Source organism: Ranitomeya variabilis, chromosome 8 (assembly GCF_051348905.1).
Source record: "Ranitomeya variabilis isolate aRanVar5 chromosome 8, aRanVar5.hap1, whole genome shotgun sequence".
Taxonomy (NCBI): domain Eukaryota; kingdom Metazoa; phylum Chordata; class Amphibia; order Anura; family Dendrobatidae; genus Ranitomeya; species Ranitomeya variabilis.
In genome coordinates this window covers 113,702,227-113,724,692 of record NC_135239.1, presented here as the reverse complement: position 1 = coordinate 113,724,692, position 22,466 = coordinate 113,702,227, and the positions used below count along the sequence as shown (strand labels likewise).

Below are 22,466 nucleotides of genomic sequence, written 5' to 3'. Positions count from 1 at the left end.
GAAGGAAGATTCCACATGGGATGTGCAGTGACCAGCAGTCAAGAGATCCTGTGGTCCAGAAGTCTGCCGCCTAGTCTGTCAGCCCAGCAAGCAGAACTGATAGCGCCGATGAAGGCCTACCAGATGGCAGAAGACAAGACTGAGAAAATGTATACCGATTCAAGGTACTCGCATGGCATAGCACACAACTTCGGACCCATCTGGGCTGCAAGAGACTTCATCACAGCAAGCGGAACAACCGTGAAGCATCATGGAGCCATTAAGGACCTGCTGAACGCACTTCAACTTCCAAAAGTGGTGGCAGTACTAACAGTCAAAGTGCATGGAAAACTAAACACAGTAGAGGCACGAGGCAACAACATGGCAGATATGGCAGCCAAAAAAGCAGTCAAAGGAAGACAATATGGAAAAGTGGGAGAGGTCGTAGAGCCGGACGGCTACTACATGAGGACTGAAGACAAGAAACCTGACCAAATGACGTCCTTTGATCTGCTCAAAAAGCTGCAAGAGCAAGCCCCAAAGGACAAGAAGGAATGCTGGATGCGGAAGAGAGCAACACATGAAGAAGGAAGGATATACGCAATGGACTACAAACCCTGTTTACCCCGAAGAATGTACCCTATGGTGGTCCAGTGGGCACATGGGCCCACACACAGATTAAAGACACAGATGAATGATCCGATTGGTGCTTACTGGTTCGCTCCAGGGATCCCCACCCTAACAGCCAAGTTCACTAGCAGCTGTCTGACCTGCGGTAGATGCAACCCTGGAAGAATGGAGAAAGTTCCCACACATCGTCTTGCCAGACCACTGTATCCCTTCCAGAGGATCCAGATAGACCACATCCAAATGCCGCCAAGTGGAGGTTTCGAATATGTCCTTGTGGCCGTGGACGTGATCTCAGGATGGCCAGAAGCTTTCCCAGTGAGGAACCAGTCAGCAAAGACTACTGCAAAGAAGATACTCTCAGAGATCAGATATGCAGATATGGGGTCCCAGAAGTGATAGAGTGACCAGGGACCCGCATTCACAGCAAGTCTCACACGAGAGATCTGGTCAGCAGTAGGGTCAGACTTAGGCCTACACACTCCCAATCACACTACTCAGTGTTAGGCACACTTCCAGAGGCCCAGGAAAGCTGTCACCATATGAAATTTTGTTTGAGTCTAGTCCCAGGTTAGGGGTATCCTTTCCCTTAGCAGCTGACTATGTAATATGATACTTTGTCTGCTTATGTAATTGAACTCACCAAGAAACTTGCTAACATCCATTCTCGAGTTTTTTTCTTCATTGCCAGATCCAGATTCAGTGTCTGGTACGCACTCCTAGGAGCCAGGAGACTGGGAGTTGGTGAAAAAAGTTTGTAAGGAGAACACCACTCGATCCCAGATTTGATGGTCCTGTTCAAGTGCTGCTGATGACACCAACCTCTGTGAAACTGGAAGGAAGATCCACTTGGATCCACTCATCGCATTGCAAGAAAGCTCCCCTACCAGAAGATGACATCCAAGCCAGAATGATGTTGTGGCCTGACCGAATAGATGACCTACCTGATAAAGACTACACATCGCTCACTACACATGCTATTGACTAAGAGACTGATTGCAACGAACCCCCATTAGGGACAGATCTCCTGACCGCCCATTTGCAAAAAGTCTGTACGGAGTGGGGCGCAGGCGTTAGGCTTGCATCAGTTCACCGACAGCACAAAAGAGTTGCAGTGCATTGGGACAGGAGGCTAGGATTAGGGCAAGTGATATCTAAGGGGGGCTTGTGATAGAAATATATATATCATGTAGATCTCACTTGCATGTATACTGCTCTATAATCATATATACTCATATACTCACAGCTAATATATACATTATAATCAATGGCTTAAAATGGCTGACATAAACTAATATAAGCCAGACAGATTGTATGGGGTTTTCCATCTCAAAAGCGGAACAACGCTAGATGTATTAAGTGCTGATCAGATGTCTCAACTTTGTCCTAGATGCAGAGCTACATTTTAGTTGCTTAATCAGCATCCATATGTGCATTAATCACAATATTCCATATATATTTAGATAACCAATGACAGAGGAGCTAGACAATATGGTAATTAACTAACCACCCCTAACAACCCCTAACCACTCCTTTCTATATGCAATTATAAAACTATGTATGTACAATAAAGTATCAGTATTGATGGAATGTTGTTCTGTCACAATGGTGTACAGTCCATTCTTGATGAGCGCTCAAAATACTCAGTCTTATTGGGAGCGGCCACAGCACACACAGGGATAAATTTATCCAAATTAAATTTCCATATCAGTTACATGACTTCTAGTAATGCAATCTGCATACATGCAATGACATGCTGATTACATACTTGGCCTTTCTCAATGCAAGTGAAGTGAGCAAGGCTGAGCATGTCTAGTCACGATGTGACTGGAAGTATGCATGTTCTTACCAGCAACTGAAGAGAATCCTGACAGCGTGTGGTAAGCACGCTGTGAGAAGTCTGAAGTCACATAGAGTGACTGAAGACTTTTCTTACAAGACCGGAAACCCCTTTAATGCAATGGTATATACAGTCATGGCTGAAAATGATGACACCTTTGAAATTTTTCCATAAAATAAAGCATTTATCCTAGAAAATTATTGTAATTTCAAATGTTTTCTTTTACACATGTTTACTTCCTTTGTGTGGATTGGAACAACACGAATAAAAAAAACAGAAAAAAAGGCAAATTGGACATAATTTCACACAAAACCCCAAAATCGGACAGACAAAATTGTTGACACCTTTCTAAAATGTGGGTAAACAACTTTGTTTCAAGCATGTAATGCTCATTCCAACTCACCTGTGGCAAGTATCATGTGTGGGCAATATGAAATTCATTCTGGAAACCAGATAAAAAGAGGAGAAGTTGACTCAGTGTTTGCACTATGTGTGTGTGCCACACTAAGCATGGAGAACAGAAAGATGAGAAGAGAACCTTCTGAGGACTTGAAAAATAAAATTGTTGAACAATATCAACAATCTTATGGTTTACGAGTCCATCTCCAGAGATCGCGACTTTCCTTTGTCCACGGTGCACAACATAATAAAGAACTTTACAACCAATGGCACTGTAGCTAACTTCCCTTGATGTGGGTAGCAGAGAAAAATTGATGAATGGTTGCAACGCAGGATGGTCCAAAGAAATTCAAGTTGTCCTGCAGGCTCAGTATGCATCATTGTCAGCGCGAACTATCCTTCAACATTTGATTTAAATGAAATGCTATGGCAGGAGATTCAGGGCACCCCACTGGTGACACAGACATAAAAAAGCTAGACTGCAGATTGCAAAAATGTATGGGAGTAAGCCAAAATCCTTATGAGAAAGTGTCTTGTGAACAGATGAGACAAAGATAGAGCTTTTTAGTAAAGCACATCATTCTACTGTTTACTGAAAACAGAATGAGGCAACCAAAACTCAGATATAACTGCAGCTCTCAATCAGAAGCTGACATGGAGGTGATCAGCTAATTGCTGTATAGAAATAAAAGGGCTGGAGGGGAGTCTGGTATCTTATGAGTAAACTACTCAGCCTGGAATGTGGCCACTGCACATACTCGGCCAGACCATGGTGGTCGATCTCCTTGGTAACAAGCTGTATACTACGTACGATAAAAGTTCTCACATCAGGAGAATGAAAGCAGATAGAAAAAGCAAGCTTATGGCAAGCTTATTGCAAACTTGCTTATTTTTGTGCTGTCTAAATTATTAGCAAATACAGTTAGGTCCATATATATTTGGACACAGACAACATTTTTCTAATTTTGGTTATAGACATTACCACAATGAATTTTAAACAAAACAATTCCGATGCAGTTGAAGTTCAGACTTTCAGCTTTCATTTGGGGGTATCCACATTAAAATTGGATGAAGGGTTTAGGAGTTTCAACTCCTTAACATGTGCCTCCCTGTTTTTAAAGGGACCAAAAGTAATTGGACAGATTCAATAATTTTAAATAAAATGTTCATTTCTAGTACTTGGTTGAAAACCCTTTGTTGGCAATGACTGCCTGAAGTTTTGAACTCATGGACATCACCAGACGCTGTGTTTCCTCCTTTTTGATGCTCTGCCAGGCCTTCACTGCGGTGGTTTTCAGTTGCTGTTTGTTTGTGGGCCTTTCTGTCTGAAGTTTAGTCTTTAACAAGTGAAATGCTGCTCAATTGGGTTGAGATCAGGTGACTGACTTGGCCATTCAAGAATATTCCACTTCTTTGCTTTAATAAACTCCTGGGTTGCTTTGGCTTTATGTTTTGAGTCGTTGTCCATCTGTAGTATGAAGCGACGACCAATCAGTTTGGCTGCTTTTGGCTGGATCTGAGCACACAGTATGGCTCTGGATACCTCAGAATTCATTCGGCTGCTTCTGTCCTGTGTCACATCATCAATAAACACTAGTGACCCAGTGCCACTGGCAGCCATGCATGCCCAAGCCATCACACTGCCTCCACCGTGTTTTACAGATGATGTGGTATGCTTTGGATCATGAGCTGCACGACGCCTTCACCATACTTTTCTCTTTCCATCATTCTGGTAGAGGTTGATCTTGGTTTCATCTGTCCAAAGAATGTTCTTCCAGAACTGTGCTGGCTTTTTTAGTTGTTTTTTTTTAGCAAAGTCCAGTCTAGCCTTTTTATTCTTGATGCTTATGAGTGGCTTGCACCGTGCAGTGAACCCTCTGTATTTACTTTCATGCAGTATTCTCTTTATGGTAGATTTGGATATTGATACGTCTACCTCCTGGAGAGTGTTGTTCACTTGGTTGGCTGTTGTGAAGGGTTTCTCTTCACCATGGAGATTATTCTGCGATCATCCCCCACTGTTGTCTTACGTGGGCGCTCAGGTCTTTTTGCATTGATGAGTTCACCAGTGCTTTCTTTCTTTCTCAGGATGCACCAAACTGTTGATTTTGCCACTCCTAATATTGTAGCAATTTCTCGGATGTTTTTTTTTTCTGTTTTCGCAGCTTAAGGATGGCTTGTATCACCTGCATGGAGAGCTCCTTTGACCGCATGTTTACTTCACAGCAAAACCTTCCAAATGCAAGCACCACACCTCAAATCAACTCCAGGCCTTTTATCTGCTTAACTGAGAATGATATGACGAAGGGATTGCCCACACCTGTCCATGAAATAGCCTTGGAGTCAATTGTCCAATTACTTTTGGTCCCTTTAAAAACAGGGTGGCACTTGTTAAAGAGCTGAAACTCCTAAACCCTTAATCCAATTTTAATGTGGATACCCTCAAATGAAAGCTGAAAGTCTGAACTTCAACTGCATCTGAATTGTTTTGCTTAAAATTCATTGTGGTAATGTCTATAACCAAAATTAGAAAAATGTCGTCTCTGTCCAAATACAGGTCCTTCTCAAAAAATTAGCATATAGTGTTAAATTTCATTATTTACCATAATGTAATGATTACAATTAAACTTTCATATATTATAGATTCATTATCCACCAACTGAAATTTGTCAGGTCTTTTATTGTTTTAATACTGATGATTTTGGCATACAACTCCTGATAACCCAAAAAACCTGTCTCAATAAATTAGCATATTTCACCCGTCCAATCAAATAAAAGTGTTTTTTAATAACAAACAAAAAAACCATCAAATAATAATGTTCAGTTATGCACTCAATACTTGGTCGGGAATCCTTTGGCAGAAATGACTGCTTCAATGCGGCGTGGCATGGAGGCAATCAGCCTGTGACACTGCTGAGATGTTATGGAGGCCCAGGATGCTTCAATAGCGGCCTTAAGCTCATCCAGAGTGTTGGGTCTTGCGTCTCTCAACTTTCTCTTCACAATATGCCACAGATTCTCTATGGGGTTCAGGTCAGGAGAGTTGGCAGGCCAATTGAGCACAGTAATACCATGGTCAGTAAACCATTTACCAGTGGTTTTGGCACTGTGAGCAGGTGCCAGGTCGTGCTGAAAAATGAAATCTTCATCTCCATAAAGCATTTCAGCCGATGGAAGCATGAAGTGCTCCAAAATCTCCTGATAGCTAGCTGCATTGACCCTGCCCTTGATGAAACACAGTGGACCAACACCAGCAGCTGACATGGCACCCCACACCATCACTGACTGTGGGTACTTGACACTGGACTTCAGGCATTTTGGCATTTCCTTCTCCCCAGTCTTCCTCCAGACTCTGGCACCTTGATTTCCGAATGGCATGCAAAATTTGCTTTCATCAGAAAAAAGTACTTGGGACCACTTAGCAACAGTCCAGTGCTGCTTCTCTGTAGCCCAGGTCAGGCGCTTCTGCCGCTGTTTATGGTTCAAAAGTGGCTTTACCTGGGGAATGCGGCACCTGTAGCCCATTTCCTGCACACGCCTGTGCACGGTGGCTCTGGATGTTTCCACACCAGACTCAGTCCACTGCTTCCTCAGGTTCCCCAAGGTCACCTCTTCTCGTTGTACAGCGTTTTCTGCCACATTGTTTCCTTCCAACAGACTTACCATTGAGGTGCCTTGATACAGCACTCTGGGAACAGCCTATTTGTTGAGAAATTTCTTTCTGGGTCTTACCCTCTTGCTTGAGGGTGTCAATGATGGCCTTCTTGACATCTGTCAGGTCGCTAGTCTTACCCATGATGGGGGTTTTGAGTAATGAACCAGGCAGGGAGTTTTTAAAAGCCTCAGGTATCTTTTGCATGTGTTTAGAGTTAATTAGTTGATTCAGAAGATTAGGGTAATAGGTCGTTTAGAGAACCTTTTCTTGATATGCTAATTTATTGAGACATGTTTTTTGGGTTATCAGGAGTTGTATGCCAAAATTATCAGTATTAAAACAATAAAAGACCTGACAAATTTCAGTTGGTGGATAATGAATCTATAATATATGAAAGTTTAATTGTAATCATTACATTATGGTAAATAATGAAATTTAACACTATATGCTAATTTTTTGAGAAGGACCTGTATATATGGACCTAACTGTATATTAGCATGAGAATAACCCTTTAAAGCCAGATGCTTTATGACTATGACAATTGGCCCTGTATAGTTCACAACCTATATCTTTACTGATAATTGATATTAGAAAGTAAGGGTATGTGTCCACGTTCAGGATTGCATCAGGATTTGGTCAGGATTTTTCATCAGTATTTGTAAGCCAAAACCAGGAGTGGAACAATTAGAGGAAAAGTATAATAGAAACATATGCACCACTTTTGCATTTATCACCCACTCCTGGTTTTGGCTTACAAATACTGATGAAAAATCCTGACCAAATCCTGATGCAATCCTGAACGTGGACACATACCCTTATGCAATGACAAGTACATACATTCATTTTGAAAAATGCTTTCAATCTATCTAATAATTCAAATGGTATACTCCTGCATAACTTTTTTTTCCATTTTTATATATTTATTCATGTCTTAGTAATACATCACACTCAAAAAATACCAGAGGTCATTTTTGTAGTAAATATTTTGGTAATGTAACAGTAAAGATGAATTGCTATACCTGGCTTCCATGCCGATTTCGCCAGGAGATCCAACGTGTTCCATCTCTACTGTAATTTATTTTAAACATCTGAGCAAACTCATTCCCATGTCCTCCAGCATGTCGACCTTGAGTGCCTACCAATGTTATGAAATGAAGGACTCGCAAATCAATCTGGAGAAACTCTGTCAGTTCTTCTGGGTCTACTGGCATTTCAGGACACCAAGCTCCATCTCCATCCTCTAAATCCAGCCTGAGAAAAAGTAGTTATTACATTTAAGCATATTTTTATCTACCTTGCTTAGCAGTTGTTCTTTCTAGCATTGCATGTGTTTTGTGCTATTTTGATAGATGTCAATAAAATTGAAAATAAAGCATAAAATAAAAGATCAACACATTTGAAATAAATAAAATTAGTTAAAATTTTCGCTTTAACATTTTCCAGCTACTATATTTTTCCCATACTAGTTTCAGAGAGCACAGTCAGTTTTTTTAAATTGTTAAATGGATTAAAGAATAATTTCTCTGCACAATAATATGTGGAAATTGTGCTGTACCAATATTGCCTACTTTCTATTAAGTAGGCTATAATCATCTATCAGAAGTGTTCAAAGTTTAATTAAGTGTTAAAGTCTTGATACACATTAGATGAAAGTTGGGTGGCCTCACCAATTTTCGCAGGACCAAATGACTATCTGATACAGTATGTATAGGGTCTCCTGATTCCACATGTTGGAAAAATTCAAGCTTCAACACAAATTATTTTTCTCCCATGGGATATAAGCTGCTGTCTATAAGCAACTTTCTCTTCTCTCCCCATTGAGAACCCATATGCAAAGTGCCTCTTCAGAGAAAAAGAGGACTTAACTTTATAGCGCCACCTGTTGGTAGTAGCGATCCTACAAATCACAATCAACCCTTTAATGAATCGTGCAATATGACTTAGGATAAAATGCAAATCAGTATCCCAATTCGCAGACATGGTGTTTCGGGCTGTTGGCCCTCATCAATGCGAAGCATGAAAACTAATTTGGCTAGATGAGTAGCTCTGGACTGGGGTCTGAGGGGTAATGTTTCTCCTTATGGAGAGTGACATACCAGCTCTGGCTTGTCAAGGTAAGGAGGCTTTTTCGCCGTGCAATGCTCCTCTGGGAATTTAATATGCATAAAGCCAATTTGCATATTAAATTCCCAGAGGAGCATTGCACGGTGAATAAGCCTCCTTACCTTGACAAGCCAGAGCTGGTGTGTCACTCTCCATAAGGAGAAACATTACCCCTTAGACCCCATTGAGAACCCATGAATTCTCAACTGAACCAAACAGACATATGTCTGGGGAAGTTGGGAGAGACAGCTTTCTCATGTCTATAGCCAGCATCAGTTTGTCATATGTTCCTTGTGGACAATTATGGAAATGATGTTATTTTTAATCTGATTAGTGTCTTTGGTATTGCTCATGTAAATTAAATCTTCTCACGACATCTGGCAGCCTGCCTTCACTTAGCGCCTCCATCTTGTCATGGCAGTAACTCGCATGCCTCCTCAGCGCCACCTTGCTCACCATAGTCACCATGTCGCTTCTCCTTATGTCAGGTCGTGTTATGGACTGACCTGGTTTGGAGTAGAGATATTGCAACCACTAGAGGGAGCATCGGCAGGTAGCATAGTCAGGGATAGCCAACGAGTCGATACACAGGAACAGCAATGTAGTTTGAAGGAAATAAGCAGTAGTCATAGTCAGGAAAACCAGAGGTTGATATCAGGAACAGCAGTGTCATTTGAAGGAATTAGCAGTAATCGTAGTCAGGAAAGTCAGAGGTTGATATCAGGAACATCAGTGTCGTTTGAAAAAAATAAACAGAGGGTGGAAGTAAGCTTGAAAAGAGGCTGGTAGCTCAATTCCCACCGAAGGAAAGAAGAACAAGGCCAGGCTTAAATAGGGTGTGTAATCAGGATGAGCCAATCAGGAACTTAGGGTGGTAACCGACAGGAAACTCAGAGTGGAGACATCAGCAACAACATAGGTACAAGTATCTAGGTTAGCACGGAACTGTCCGACAAGCTGAATAGCTCAGAGGGAAGAGCTGCTCTCTGGTGCACAGGAGCTGTTGGGTTTGAATCCTGACAGGTCATAAAACACTAAACAAGAAAAAGGATATGCATACCACTGAGATCCAACAGAAAATAATTTTATTAGTACAAAAGCACACAGCAAGGTAGAACATACATATTAAAAACATTTAAAATCCACAAAACAAGCACATGATCAATACACTATGTGCAAAACCCCCAGCAAGTGGAACACAATTACCAACCAGCACCAAATAGTTTACAATGTGTCAAACGGATGGCATTTATATGCACATACCCAATCAAAACTGCCCATCTACTACCGGTTACGTCCTACCTATAACCTATACCCACACAGTAATGTAAGGAACCGGACACAAATTATGTCCCAGGCATAGTTACCAAAATAGTGCCACACCAAACAGGTGCCACGAGTCGGTTATAAGCATGACCCCCAAGCCTGGGAGCAAAGCAGATGCTCAGGTCCAAGATCCTAAAGGTAGTGTACGCAAAGATGTGCGCCAGGTAGAGATTCAGCAGTTTAAAATAAAGGTGCTCGTGCTGGGGGGATGAGGACCCCACGCGTATCGACGCTATATCAGCGTCTTCATCAGGGGAAGTATAAGATACGGACGCCCGACCCTGCTTATATGCAGTAAAGTAATAAGACTTAATATTTATCACCTGTGAGGGTGTACGACGTGCAGGTCTCTCAGGGAGTGTGCTAGTTACCATTTCCGGTTCAAAGGGAATTCCACCATCGCGCCTGCGTGGGGGAATAGCCCAGCCGGCAAATAGAGACTGCGCACTGGTAAGCGTCTCTCTGGTGTGAGATTTCGTCACAACCCAGTGAACACCAAGCTCATCACGGGTTGCGCCTGCGCAGTCCAGCAAAAAGGGAGCTTTGATAAAAATCAAAGAGTGCCAACATCAGCGCCTGCGCAGACAAGTAGCTCTGCCACAATAGTTTAACCCATTACGGGATTTAAAGATAGTAAATGCAGTCCCACCACTATGATTTGCCACAAGAACGCCGATGTAAAACGCATTTACACGCAGAGAAGGAATCACTTATATACAGGGAACGCCTGTGCAGAATGGCCACAGAGGTGTAGTGAAGAGCTTACAGCCCATCAAGCTTACATTCCACCTACTCGGGACAAGTGCAACCACTAAAGTATGAAATAGCCCAGGTGCTAACAACACCCTGATTTAAAGCCACCATGATTTAAGGAGGAATTTTTGGACCGGTCCAAAGAGAAGGGGAGGGGAGAGGAGGGGGAAAAAGAATTTTTATCCCCTTTATATACCCACAGTATAGCGGTAGAAGAACCTCCTTCTAATGAGGTTACATCCTAAAGAATGAACGCACAATATAGCAACCCAACTAAAAGAAAGAGCCAGGCGAAAATAATGATTTAGAATATATGTATATATTACTCCTTATAAGGATGCGCTTAATAACAGAGTTTTTACTAAATACCATAGGTTCTAAAGACAGACATGAACCGCCAGTGGCGCTAAACCAAGCACAAACCTCAACAATTGAGAACACTAGCCAGCCAAATATGCCCTCATAATCCTATCTCATCTGTTGGTATAGGCTGGGAGTCCCATGCATGAAATGATGAAACAAAAGAGCAATACTATACAATATATACCACATAATACAATCAAATGGCGAACAATGCTTTGGCAGAATACATAAATTGCAGGTAGTCCCGTCATAGATAAAGATGATGAATCAAAAGTAGAAGGACCAGTCATCCCAAGGAAGTCTTCCACCTAGGAGGGCAGGGCCGAAGGAAAGCAAATATGTCTGCAAACTCTGAAACAAGATGTAGAAAGTATATAATACACATACAAATACACAGACACAGGTATGGAGCAGGGGCTCACAGCCCTCATGTTTGTTTATAAAAGCCCGTATATAAAAGTTCCTCATTTATACCTACCGGGGCTAAACTCTTGAGGTTGTAGATCCATTTGGATTCTCTCCTCAAGAGCTCGGGTACCACGCTCCCACCCCTAATGTCAGTCCTGACTACTTCCAAACCCATGACCCTTAATCCCCTGGGTGATCCCCCATGATGGTGTAGAAAGTGTACGGCCACCGAGGAAAGCTGCTTACCTTTATCATGGTCCTTCTGAGCCGTATTGATATTGGATAGATGTTGCTGTGTCCGGCGCCTCAGCTCCTGAGTAGTGCAACCCACATATAATTTTGGACAACTACAAATTAAAGCATAGACAAGATTTCGAGTACGACAGTTAAAATACCCAGTAACCTGGATCCTGTCCGGACTGCTCGGGAAAAATATCCCTTTATCACCTATCACATAACTACAGATGTTGCACCTACCACACGGATAGGACCCATGGATACTGCTGCCCGTCCCTGTTTTAGTGGTTGCCCGTCTGAAGTGGCTGGACACTAGTTCATCCTTCAAATTTTTTGACCTTCTCGCCACCATCTTAGGAGTGTTCGAAAGCCATGGTAAGAGTTTGGGTTCTGTCAGTAAAATGTCCCAGTTCTTTTTAAGAATCCCATATACATCACTCCATTGATTATGGTAAGTGGTAACAAGGTTGATGGTCCGAACTGGGGTCCTGTTTTGGGGCTTTAAAGTCTCTTCACGTGACACCTGCTGGGAGTGTTGGTATGCCTGGGCAATAATTCTCCTAGGGTAACCCCTAGCCCGTAATCTCCCCGTCAACTTCTGCGATTCTGCCCGAAAGTCAGTCAGGGTGGTGCAGTTTCTCTTCACCCTAAGGAATTGACCCTTAGGTATGCTATTCCGTAGGTGAATCGGGTGGGCACTTGAGTAATGGAGCAAGCTGTTCGTAGCCGTTTTTTTACGGTACAAGTTAGTCACCAGGCCATTCCCCCTGATAGAGATCTTAAGATCTAAGAAGTCCACGGACACGGCAGAGATATTCGAGGTCAGTTTGATCCCCCAAGAATTCACATTAAGCTGGTCAATGAAGCGGTTGCACCCGTCCAGAGTCCCAGTCCATAGAAACAGGATGTCGTCTATAAATCTGTACCATTTCGGCACAGCTTCCTGAAAGAATCGTTGTTTATAGACATATTCCTCCTCCCACCATCCCATAAACAAGTTTGCGTACGCGGGCGCACATTTCGCGCCCATTGCGGTACCCGCCGCTTGCCTATAATAGGTGCGATGTGGGGGTTTTGCACATAGTGTATTGATCATGTGCTTGTTTTGTGGATTTTAAATGTTTTTAATATGTATGTTCTACCTTGCTGTGTGCTTTTGTACTAATAAAATTATTTTCTGTTGGATCTCAGTGGTATGCATATCCTTTTTCTTGTTTAGTGTTTTATGGCTCTTATATATGCATATGGTTGATCCCAGATTTCTTTATTTTTTGTGGTGCCCGCTACACTTTTTCTTGTGTACATTTGTATCCGAATCCTGACAGGTCGTCTCACTTAGTTTTGCCTCTTGCAGCAATTTTCTGCCCTGCTGCTAGCAACAGCATGTTGCTTCATTTTGGCTTACATTTGGACGATCTCTGCAGGAACTTAACCCTGCTGTGTCCTGCAGAGATTAGGTTCTGTGGCATATCCCGTGCCAGCATGCTCTGTTTTAGGCAGCTCCTCCGTCCACTCCTTGTCTGAATGTTGGTTCCTAGTCAGTTTACTCTGTTAATGTCCAGTTTGTGTGTGTGTGTTTTTGTTTCTCCAGTTATTGACCTGGCTTGAATACCCTCCCTGACTGACAATTCTTCTTCTGACCTCAGCTACGTATATTGAACCTGTGCTACCTACCCTGACCTCATATTGTCTGACCATGTCATTGTCTTAACCCTCTGTCAGCTGCTGCAATCCCAGAGACTGCAATACAGTACTACCTGGTGTCTACCGGCTACCCAGCCTATCTTCATAATCGAAGGCCCTAGTGAAGACCCAGTAGACACCTAGTCACACCATGCCAGGCTAAGTCCAGCCCATGGCGCAGTGGATCAACAAGCGTAACATTCACCCACCAGCGTAACATTCACTCACCAACAAGTGTAACATTCACCACTCCAACAACACACTGAATGGCTCATTAATATTATACTCAATTTACATATGAATATGGAAGGTGCCATAATCTCCCCTAGAAGTAATGCTGTTATGTATACTAGCTCTGTAATCTGAAGTATGCACATATTTTTCTTGTCATCTCATTATGCACATGGAGTCAATCATAACACAATGATGCAACATTGGCCTAGAGCAGGCTATGAGTGCCTTGTTACAACTCTATTTAACATGTATGTGTAATATGGTTGAATGAATGCGCACTACATACAGTATAATGTCCACACTTCTCCTCTATAGACAGTTGGATGTCTCCAAAGGTCTCCTATGTATAGTATAATGTTCCCACTGCTCCGCTTACACAGATAATGACCCTCAAAGTCCCCTATACACAGTATAATGCGCCAAAGCCCCTACAAACAGTATAATGTCCCCAACACTGTTTGATATCCCTAACAGTAGTATTCACCCAGTGTAAAAGCCAACTATACACAGTGTAATGGCCCCAGAACATCCTTATACACAGAATAAAGCTCTACACGGCTTACTATACACAGTATAATGCCCCTCACATTATATTGATTTAGAATCAAAGTATAGTTTTAACAATAACTCCATTTAATCCAACACAGGGGGAGTGAGGTCAAATTGGGCATACAGTAAATACCTACTTTTTCAGGGCTGCAAGAAACAAAATTCAATTTCAGACTTTATAATTAGGGATGAGTGAACCCAAACTGTAAAGTTCAGGGTTCGCACTGGACACCTAGTGTCCGTAACCGAACCCCATCTGCAAGGAGTTTGTATGTTCTTGTCTTTGTGTGGGTTTCCTCCGGGTTCTCAGGTTTCCTCACATATTCCATTTTTTGGTCAAAATGGCCATGTGAGGGCTTGTTTTTTGTTGGACGACTTGTACTTTTGAACGACACCTTTGGTTTTAACAAATTCTGTACTGGAAAACGTAAAAAAAATTCCACGTGCGGAGAAATTGCAAAAAAAGTGCAATCCCACAGTTGTTTTTTAGTTTTTTTTTTACCACTAGATGGTGGCCCGATTCTAACGCATCGGGTATTCTAGAATATGTATGCGTAGTGTATAGCACAGCCCACGCAGTACATTGCACAGCCACGCAGTACATTGCACAGCCAACGCAGTACACTGCGCAGCCAACGCAGTACATTGCGCAGCCAATGCAGTACATTGCGCAGCCCACGCAGTACATTGCGCAGCCCACGTAGTACATTGCGCAGCCCACGTAGTACATTGCGCAGACCACGTAGTATATTGCGCAGCCCACGTTGTATATTACGCAGCCCACGTAGTACATTGCGCAGCCCACGTAGTACATTGCGCAGACCACGTAGTATATTGCGCAGCCCACGTTGTATATTACGCAGCCCACGTAGTACATTGCGCAGTCCACGTTGTGTATTGCGCAGCCCACGTTGTATATTGCGCAGCCCACGTAGTATATTGCGCAGTCCACGTTGTGTATTGCGCAGCCCACATTGTATATTGTGCAGCCCACGTATATAGCAATGTGGGCATAATATCCCTGTTAAAAAAAAAAAATAAAAATAAAAAATAGTTACATACTCACCTTCCGTTGGCGGCCTGGATCCAGGAAGCAGTTACCGGCGCTTGGGATCCACCGAAGCTCTGCCGAGCCGCTCGCGCCGGCCGCCATCTTCCGTTCCCAGGATGCATTGTGAAATTACCCAGATGACTTAGCGGTCTCGTGAGACCGCTAAGTCTTCTGGGTAATTTCGCAATGCATCGCTGGGAACGGAAGATGGCGGCCGGCGCGAGAGGCTTGGCGGACTACCGAGGGTGAGTGTAGCAGGTTTTTTTTTTTAAATTATTTTTAACATTACATTTTTTAGTATTGATGCCGCATAGGCAGCACATAGGGTTAATAGCAGCGGTAACGGAGTGTGTTACCCGCGGCATAACACGGTCCGTTATCGCCGGCATTAACACTGTGTGAGCGGAGGGGAGTATGCGGGCGCCGGGCACTGAGTGCGGGGAGTAAGGAGCGGCCATTTTCTTCGGACTGTGCGCGTCGCTGATTGGTCGTGGCAATGGTCGTGGGCGTTTTGCCACGACCAGTCAGCGACTTGGATTCCATGACAGACAGAGGCCGCGACCAATGAATATCCATGACAGACAGACAGACAGAAAGATGGAAGTACCCCTTAGACAATAATATAGTAGATGATCACTAAATGCTAAAACTGACCCGCCATTATGATTCTCCAGGTCGTTACGAGTTCACAAACACCAAACATATATACATTCTTTTCTATTTAAGTGGAGAAAAAAAATTCCAAAGTTTGTTAAAAAAAATATAAAAAATAAAAAATTGTGCCATTTTCCAATACCCATAGGGTCTCCATTTTTCGTGATCTAGTATTGGGTGAGAGCTTATTTTTTTGCGTGCCGAGCTGACGTTTTTAACCCCTTAGTGACAGAGCCAATTTGGTACTTAATGACAGAGCCAATTTTTACAATTCTGACCACTGTCACTTTATGAGGTTATAACTCTGGAACGCTTTAACGGATCCTGCTGATTCTGAGAATATTTTTTCGTGACATGTTGTACTTCATGATAGTGGTAAAATTTCTTCGATATTACTTGCGATTATTTATGAAAAAAATGGAAATATGGTGAAAATTTTTAAAATTTTGCAATTTTCAAATTTTTTATTTTTATGCCCTTAAATCAGAGAGATATGTCACACAAAATAGTTAATAAATAACATTTCCGACATGTCTACTTTACATCAGTACAATTTTGGAAACAAAATTTTTTTTTGTTAGGGAGTTATAAGGGTTAAAATTTGACCAGCAATTTCTCATTTTTACAACACCATTTTTTTTTAGGGACCACATCATATTTGAAGTCATTTTGAGGGGTCTATATGATAGAAAATAACCAAGTGTGACACCATTCTAAAAACTGCACCCCTCAAGGTACTTAAAACCACATTCAAGAAGTTTATTAACCCTTTACGTGCTTCACAGGAACTCAAACAATGTGGAAGGAAAAAATGAACATTTAACTTTTTTTGAAAACACTTTAATTCAGAACCATATTTTTTTATTTTCACAAGTGTAAAAACTGAAATTTAACCATACATTTTGTTGTGCAATTTCTCCTGAATACGCTGATACCCCATATGTGGGGGTAAACCACTGTTTGGGCGCACCGCAGAGCTTGGAAGAGAAGGAGCGTCGTTTGACTTTTTCAATGCAGAATTGGCTGGAATTGAGATCGGATGCCATGTCACGTTTGGAGAGCCCCTGATGTACCTAAACAGTGGAAACGCTCCACAAGTGACACCATTTTGGAAACTAGACCCCTTAAGGAACTTAACTAGATGTGTGGTGAGCACTTGGAGCCCCCAAGTGCTTCACAGAAGTTTATAACGTAGAGCCGTGAAAATAAAAAATCGCATTTGTTTACACAAAAATGATATTTTCACCCACAAATTCTTATTTTCACAAGGGTAACAGGAGAAATTAGACCACAAAAGTTGTTGTGCAATTTCTCCTGAGTACGTCGATAGCCCATATGTGGGGGTAAACCACTGTTTGGGCGCACCGCAGAGCTTGGAAGAGAAGGAGTGCCGTTTTACTTTTTCAATGTAGAATTGGCTGGAATTGAGATCGGACGCCATGTCGCGTTTGGAGAGCCCCTGATGTGCCTAAACAGTGGAAACCCCCCACAAGTGACACCATTTTGGAAACTACACCCCATAAGGAACTTAACTAGATGTGTGGTGAGCACTTTGATCCCCCAGGTGCTTCACGGAAGTTTATAACGTAGAGCCGTGAAAATAAAAAATCACATTTTTTCTACAAAAATGATCTTTTTGCCCCAAAATTTTTATTTTCCCAAGGGTAACAGGAGAAATTAGACCACAAAAGTTGTTGTGCAATTTCTCCTGAGTACGTTGATACCCCATATGTGGGGGTAAACCACTGTTTGGGCTCACTGCAGAGCTTGGAAGAGAAGGAGCGCCGTTTTACTTTTTCAATGTAGAATTAGCTGGAATTGAGATCGGATGCCATGTCGCGTTTGGAGAGCCACTGATGTGCCTAAACAGTTTAAACCCCCCACAAATGACACCATTTTGGAAACTAGACCCCTTAAGGAACTTATCTAGATGTGTGGTGAGCACTTTAAACCCCCAGGTGCTTCCCGGAAGTTTATAACGTAGAGCCGCGAAAATAAAAAAGTCGCATTTTTTCTACAAAAATGATCTTTTTGCCCCCAAATTTTTATTTTCACAAGGGTAACAGGAGAAATTAGACAACAAATGTTGTTGTACAACCTCTCCTGAGTACGTCGATACCCATATGTTGGGGTAAACCACTGTTTGGGCGCACTGCAGAGCTTGGAAGAGAATGAGTGCCGTTTTACTTTTTCAATGTAGAATTGGCTGGAATTGAGATCGGATGCCATGTCGCGTTTGGAGAGCCCCTGATGTGCCTAAATAGTGGAAACCCCCCACAAATGACACCATTTTGGAAACTAGACCCCTTAAGGAACTTATCTAGATGTGTGGTGAGCACTTTAAACCCCCAGGTGCTTCACGGAAGTTTATAACGTAGAGCCGTGAAAATAAAAAATCCTTTTTTTTCACTCAAAAATGATTTTTTAGCCTGCAATTTTTATTTTATCAAGGGTAACAGGAGACATTGGACCACAAAATCTGTTGACCAGTTTGTCCTGAGTACGCTGATACCCCATATGTGGGGGGAGGGCACTGTTTGGGCACCCATCAGGGCTCGGAAGGGAAGGAGCGCCGCTTGGAATGCAGACTTTGATGGGATGGTCTGCAGGTGTCATGTTGCATTTGCAGAGATCCTGATGTACCTAAACAGTAGAAACCCCCCACAAGTGACTCCATTTTGGAAACTAGACCCCCCAAAGAGCTTATCTTGATGTGTGGTGAGCACTAGGAACCCCCAACTGCTTCACAGAAGTTTATAATGTAGAGCCATGAAAATAAAAAAAATCATATTTTTTCCACAAAAATGATCTTCTCACCCCCAAATTTTTACTTTCACAAGGGTAACAGGAGAAATTGGACCCCAAAATTTATTGTCCAATTTATGCTGAGTAGGCTGATACCCCATATGTGGGGGATAAACCACTGTTTGGGCGCATGGCAGAGCTTGGAAGGGAAGGAGCGCCGTTTTGGAATGCAGACTTTGATAGAATGGTCTGCAGGCATTATGTTGCGTTTGCAGAGCCCCCGATGTACCTAAACAGTAGAAACCCCCCACAAGTGACCTTATTTTGGAAACTAGACCCCCCAAGGAACTTATCTAGATGTGTGTGAGAACTTTGAATGCCCAAGTGCTTCACAGAAGTTTATAATGCAGAGTCGTGAAAACAAAAAAAAATATTTTTTTCACAAAAAAGATTTTTTTAGCCCCCCAATTTTTATTTTCACAAGGGTAACAAGAGAAATTGGACCCCAAAAGTTGTTGTCCAATTTGTCCTGAGTACACTGATACCCCATGTGTGGGGGGGACCACTGTTTGGGTGCATGGCTGAGCTCGGAAGGGAAGGAGTGCCGTTTTGGAATGCAGACTTTGATAGAATGGTCTGCGGGCGTTATGTTGCATTTGCAGAGCCCCAGATATACCTAAACAGTAGAAACCCCCCAGAAGTGACCCCATTTTGGAAACTAGACCCCCCAAGGAACTTATCTAGATGTGTGGTGAGAACTTTGAATGCCCAAGTGCTTCACAGAAGTTTATAATGCAGAGTCGTGAAAATAAAAAATATTTTTTTTTCCACAAAAAAAGATTTTTTAGCCCCCAAGTTTTTATTTTCATAAGGGTATCAGGAGAAATTGGACCCCAAAAGTTGTTGTCCAATTTATCCCGAGTACGCTGATGCCCCATATGTGGGGGTAAACCACTGTTTGGGCGCACGGCAGAGCTCAGAAGGTAGGGAGCACCATTTTACTTTTTGAGCACAAAATTGGCTGTGGCGTTTAGAGACCCCCTGATGTACCTAAACAGCGGAAACCCCCCAATTCTAACTCCAACCCTAACCCCAACACACCCCTAACCCTAATCCCAACCCGATCCATAATCCTAATCACAACCCTAACCCCCAAAACACCCCTAACCCTAATCCCAAAGCTAACCATAACGCTAATCAAAACCCTAAACCCAACACCCCCCTAATCCTAATCTCAACCCTAACCTCAAAACCTAACCCTAATCCCAATACACCCCTATCCTTAATCCCAACCCTAGCCGTAACCCTAATCCCAAACCTAACCCTAATCCCAAATGTAACCCTAATGCCAACCCTAATCCAAATCCTACTCCCAACTCTAACCCTAACTTTAGCCCCAACCCTAGCCCTAACCCTAACTTTAGCCCAAACCCTAACTTTAGCCCTAAACCTAGCCCCAACCCTAACCCTAACTTTAGCCCCAACCCTAGCCCTAACCCTAGCTCTAACCCTAACCCTAACCCAAGCCCTAACCCTAACCCTAAGGCTATGTGCACATGTTGCGGATTTTGCTGCGGATCCGCAGCGTTTCCGCAGCTGTGGGTCCGCAGCAGTTTCCCATGAGTTTACAGTACAATGTAAACCTATGGGAAACATAAAACGCTGTGCCCATGCTGTGGAAAAAAACACACGGAAACGCAGCGGTTTACATTCCGCAGCATGTCAATTCTTTCTGCTGATTCCGCAGCGGTTTTACACCTGCTCCATAATAGAAAACCGCAGGTGTAAAACCGCAGTGGAATCCGCACAAAAACCGCGGTACATCCGCGATAAATCCGCAGGAAAAACGCAGCATTTTGGTCCTGCGGATTTATCAAATCCGCTGCGGAAAAATCCGCAGAGAACCATTCTATGTGTGCACATATCCTAACCCTACCCCTAACCCTAACCCTACCCCTACCCCTAACCCTACCCCTACCCCTAACCCTACCCCTAACCCTAATCCTAACCCTACCCCTAACCCTACCCCTAACCCTAACCCTGTTTGGAAAATAGAAATTCATTCGATGAGCGATCACATCGGAGGACAGAGAAATTAAATGACAAATCGCGTTTTTTTTTTTTTTTTTTGCGACCGCCGGTAAACGGTTAATTACCGGCGATCGCAACTCGGGGGTCGGTAAAAACCCCCCGAATCATGTTCTCATGTTCTCTGGGGTCTCGGCTACCCCCGGCAACCGAGACCCCAGAGAAAATCCGACTCTGGGGGGTGCTATTCACTTTTTCCGTTAATTAACGGCGCTGTGGTTTAAGTACCCTTAGCGGCCGCCGTTAAAAGGCGTATCGGCGGTCGTTAAGGGGTTAATGATATCATATTGGTGCAGATATGATCTATTGACTGCACATTGCATTTTATTGCAATGTTACAGCGTGGCCACAGAGTAATCAACACATGCAACAATTCCGCCAACTTGGCGGTTGTGGTGCAGGCACAGCAGCATGTATTGCCTTATGTGTGCCAGGCTGCCCAGAGGCAATGACAAGCTATCCTCGGTGGGAGGTGTATGGTCTGAGTCCTCTGAATCATCTGTATCCCCCCCAGCTACGCTCAAGTGAAGCCAGTGAGCTACTTTGAGTGCCACACCCTGCTGCGAACACTGTTGTTCCTCATCCTCCTCTTGTGTGATTGGTCCCTGTTCCTCCTCCTGTGCTACCACCTCATCCATCAACTTCTGAGGCTTCGTTATTCTAGGAGGCATAGAAGTGGATAGTAATGCTGATGATAGGCTCATCACCACTGCCCATGTTCTCGGAGCTCTCAAAGCAGTGAAAAACAGCACACACATCTAACTTGGAGGTACACTCGTTGGTCGCAAAGTGGTGTTGTTCTGCAGAGTGACTCATCCATGTGTGCTGCAGCTCAAACTCCCGTATTGCCTGATGAGAAGGCGGTGGAAGAAGAGGAGGCATCTTAGTCATACAAACACCCAGCAATTCTCAGTGGTGGGTAGGACATGCACTAAGTGCAAAGGATGCCAAAAATTAGAAGGAGGCACTCCAATACCCCTTGTTGTGAATTACGTTCTTGGGCTCCATCCTGTGGTTGCGAATGGTATTTTTGGGAGTTCTGCTCTTGGGCTCCCTCTGGTGGTTTCAAGTGGAACTTAGCAGCTGCGTTCACTAATCGGTTCCCTGGCCTTTATTATTTAACTGGGCTTTTGGCTGTAGTGGATGCCAGCTGTCAATGTATTTCCTGTGGATTCAGTCCTTTCCTGGAAGTTCTCTGTTGGCCAGTCCATTTTCAGCTTAAGATAAGTCTGCTAGTTTTTGGGTGTTTCCCTGCTTATGACCTTCTGTTCAGTTTAATTTATGTCTCTTTGTCCAGCTTGTCATTATGAAATATTCCGGCTAGTTGGAAGCTCTGGGGTCGCAGATTTGCCCCTCCACACCGTGAGTCGGTGTGGTGGTTATTTTTTGTAAACTCTGCGTGGACTTTTTAGTTTTTATACTGACCGCACAGTAGCCTTTCTATCTCTATCTATTTAGATAGTTTTGGCCTCCTTTGCTAAAAATCTAGTTTCATTTCTGAGTTTGTCATTTCCCTCTCCACTCACCGTCAATATTCGTGGGGGGCTGTCTTCCTTTGGGGGTTTCTCTGAGGCGAGATAGTTTTCCGTTTCCATCTTCAGGGGTAGCTAGTTCTTAGGCTGTGCAGAGGCGTCTAGGCAGAGTTAAGTACGCTCCACGGCTATTTCTAGTGTTGGTGTCAGGAGTAGGGATTGCGGTCAGTAAAGTTACCACCTCCTCAGAGCTAGTTCATTATTTGTTTTAGCCACCAGGTCATTTCAGTACCGCTCCGT

At 43.1% G+C, this 22,466-nt stretch overlaps 1 protein-coding gene across 2 annotated transcripts in view; it reads right to left on the bottom strand.

Annotated features, from left to right (window-relative positions):
• DDR2 (discoidin domain receptor tyrosine kinase 2) overlaps window positions 1-22,466 on the bottom strand; it is a 534,261-nt gene that overhangs the window by 189,355 nt on the left and 322,440 nt on the right. For both annotated transcript variants that reach the window (XM_077278825.1, XM_077278826.1), the window contains exon 5: window positions 7,520-7,751. In XM_077278825.1, coding sequence (XP_077134940.1) covers window positions 7,520-7,751 — 232 coding nt within the window. The remainder of the gene's footprint in view (window positions 1-7,519; window positions 7,752-22,466) is intronic.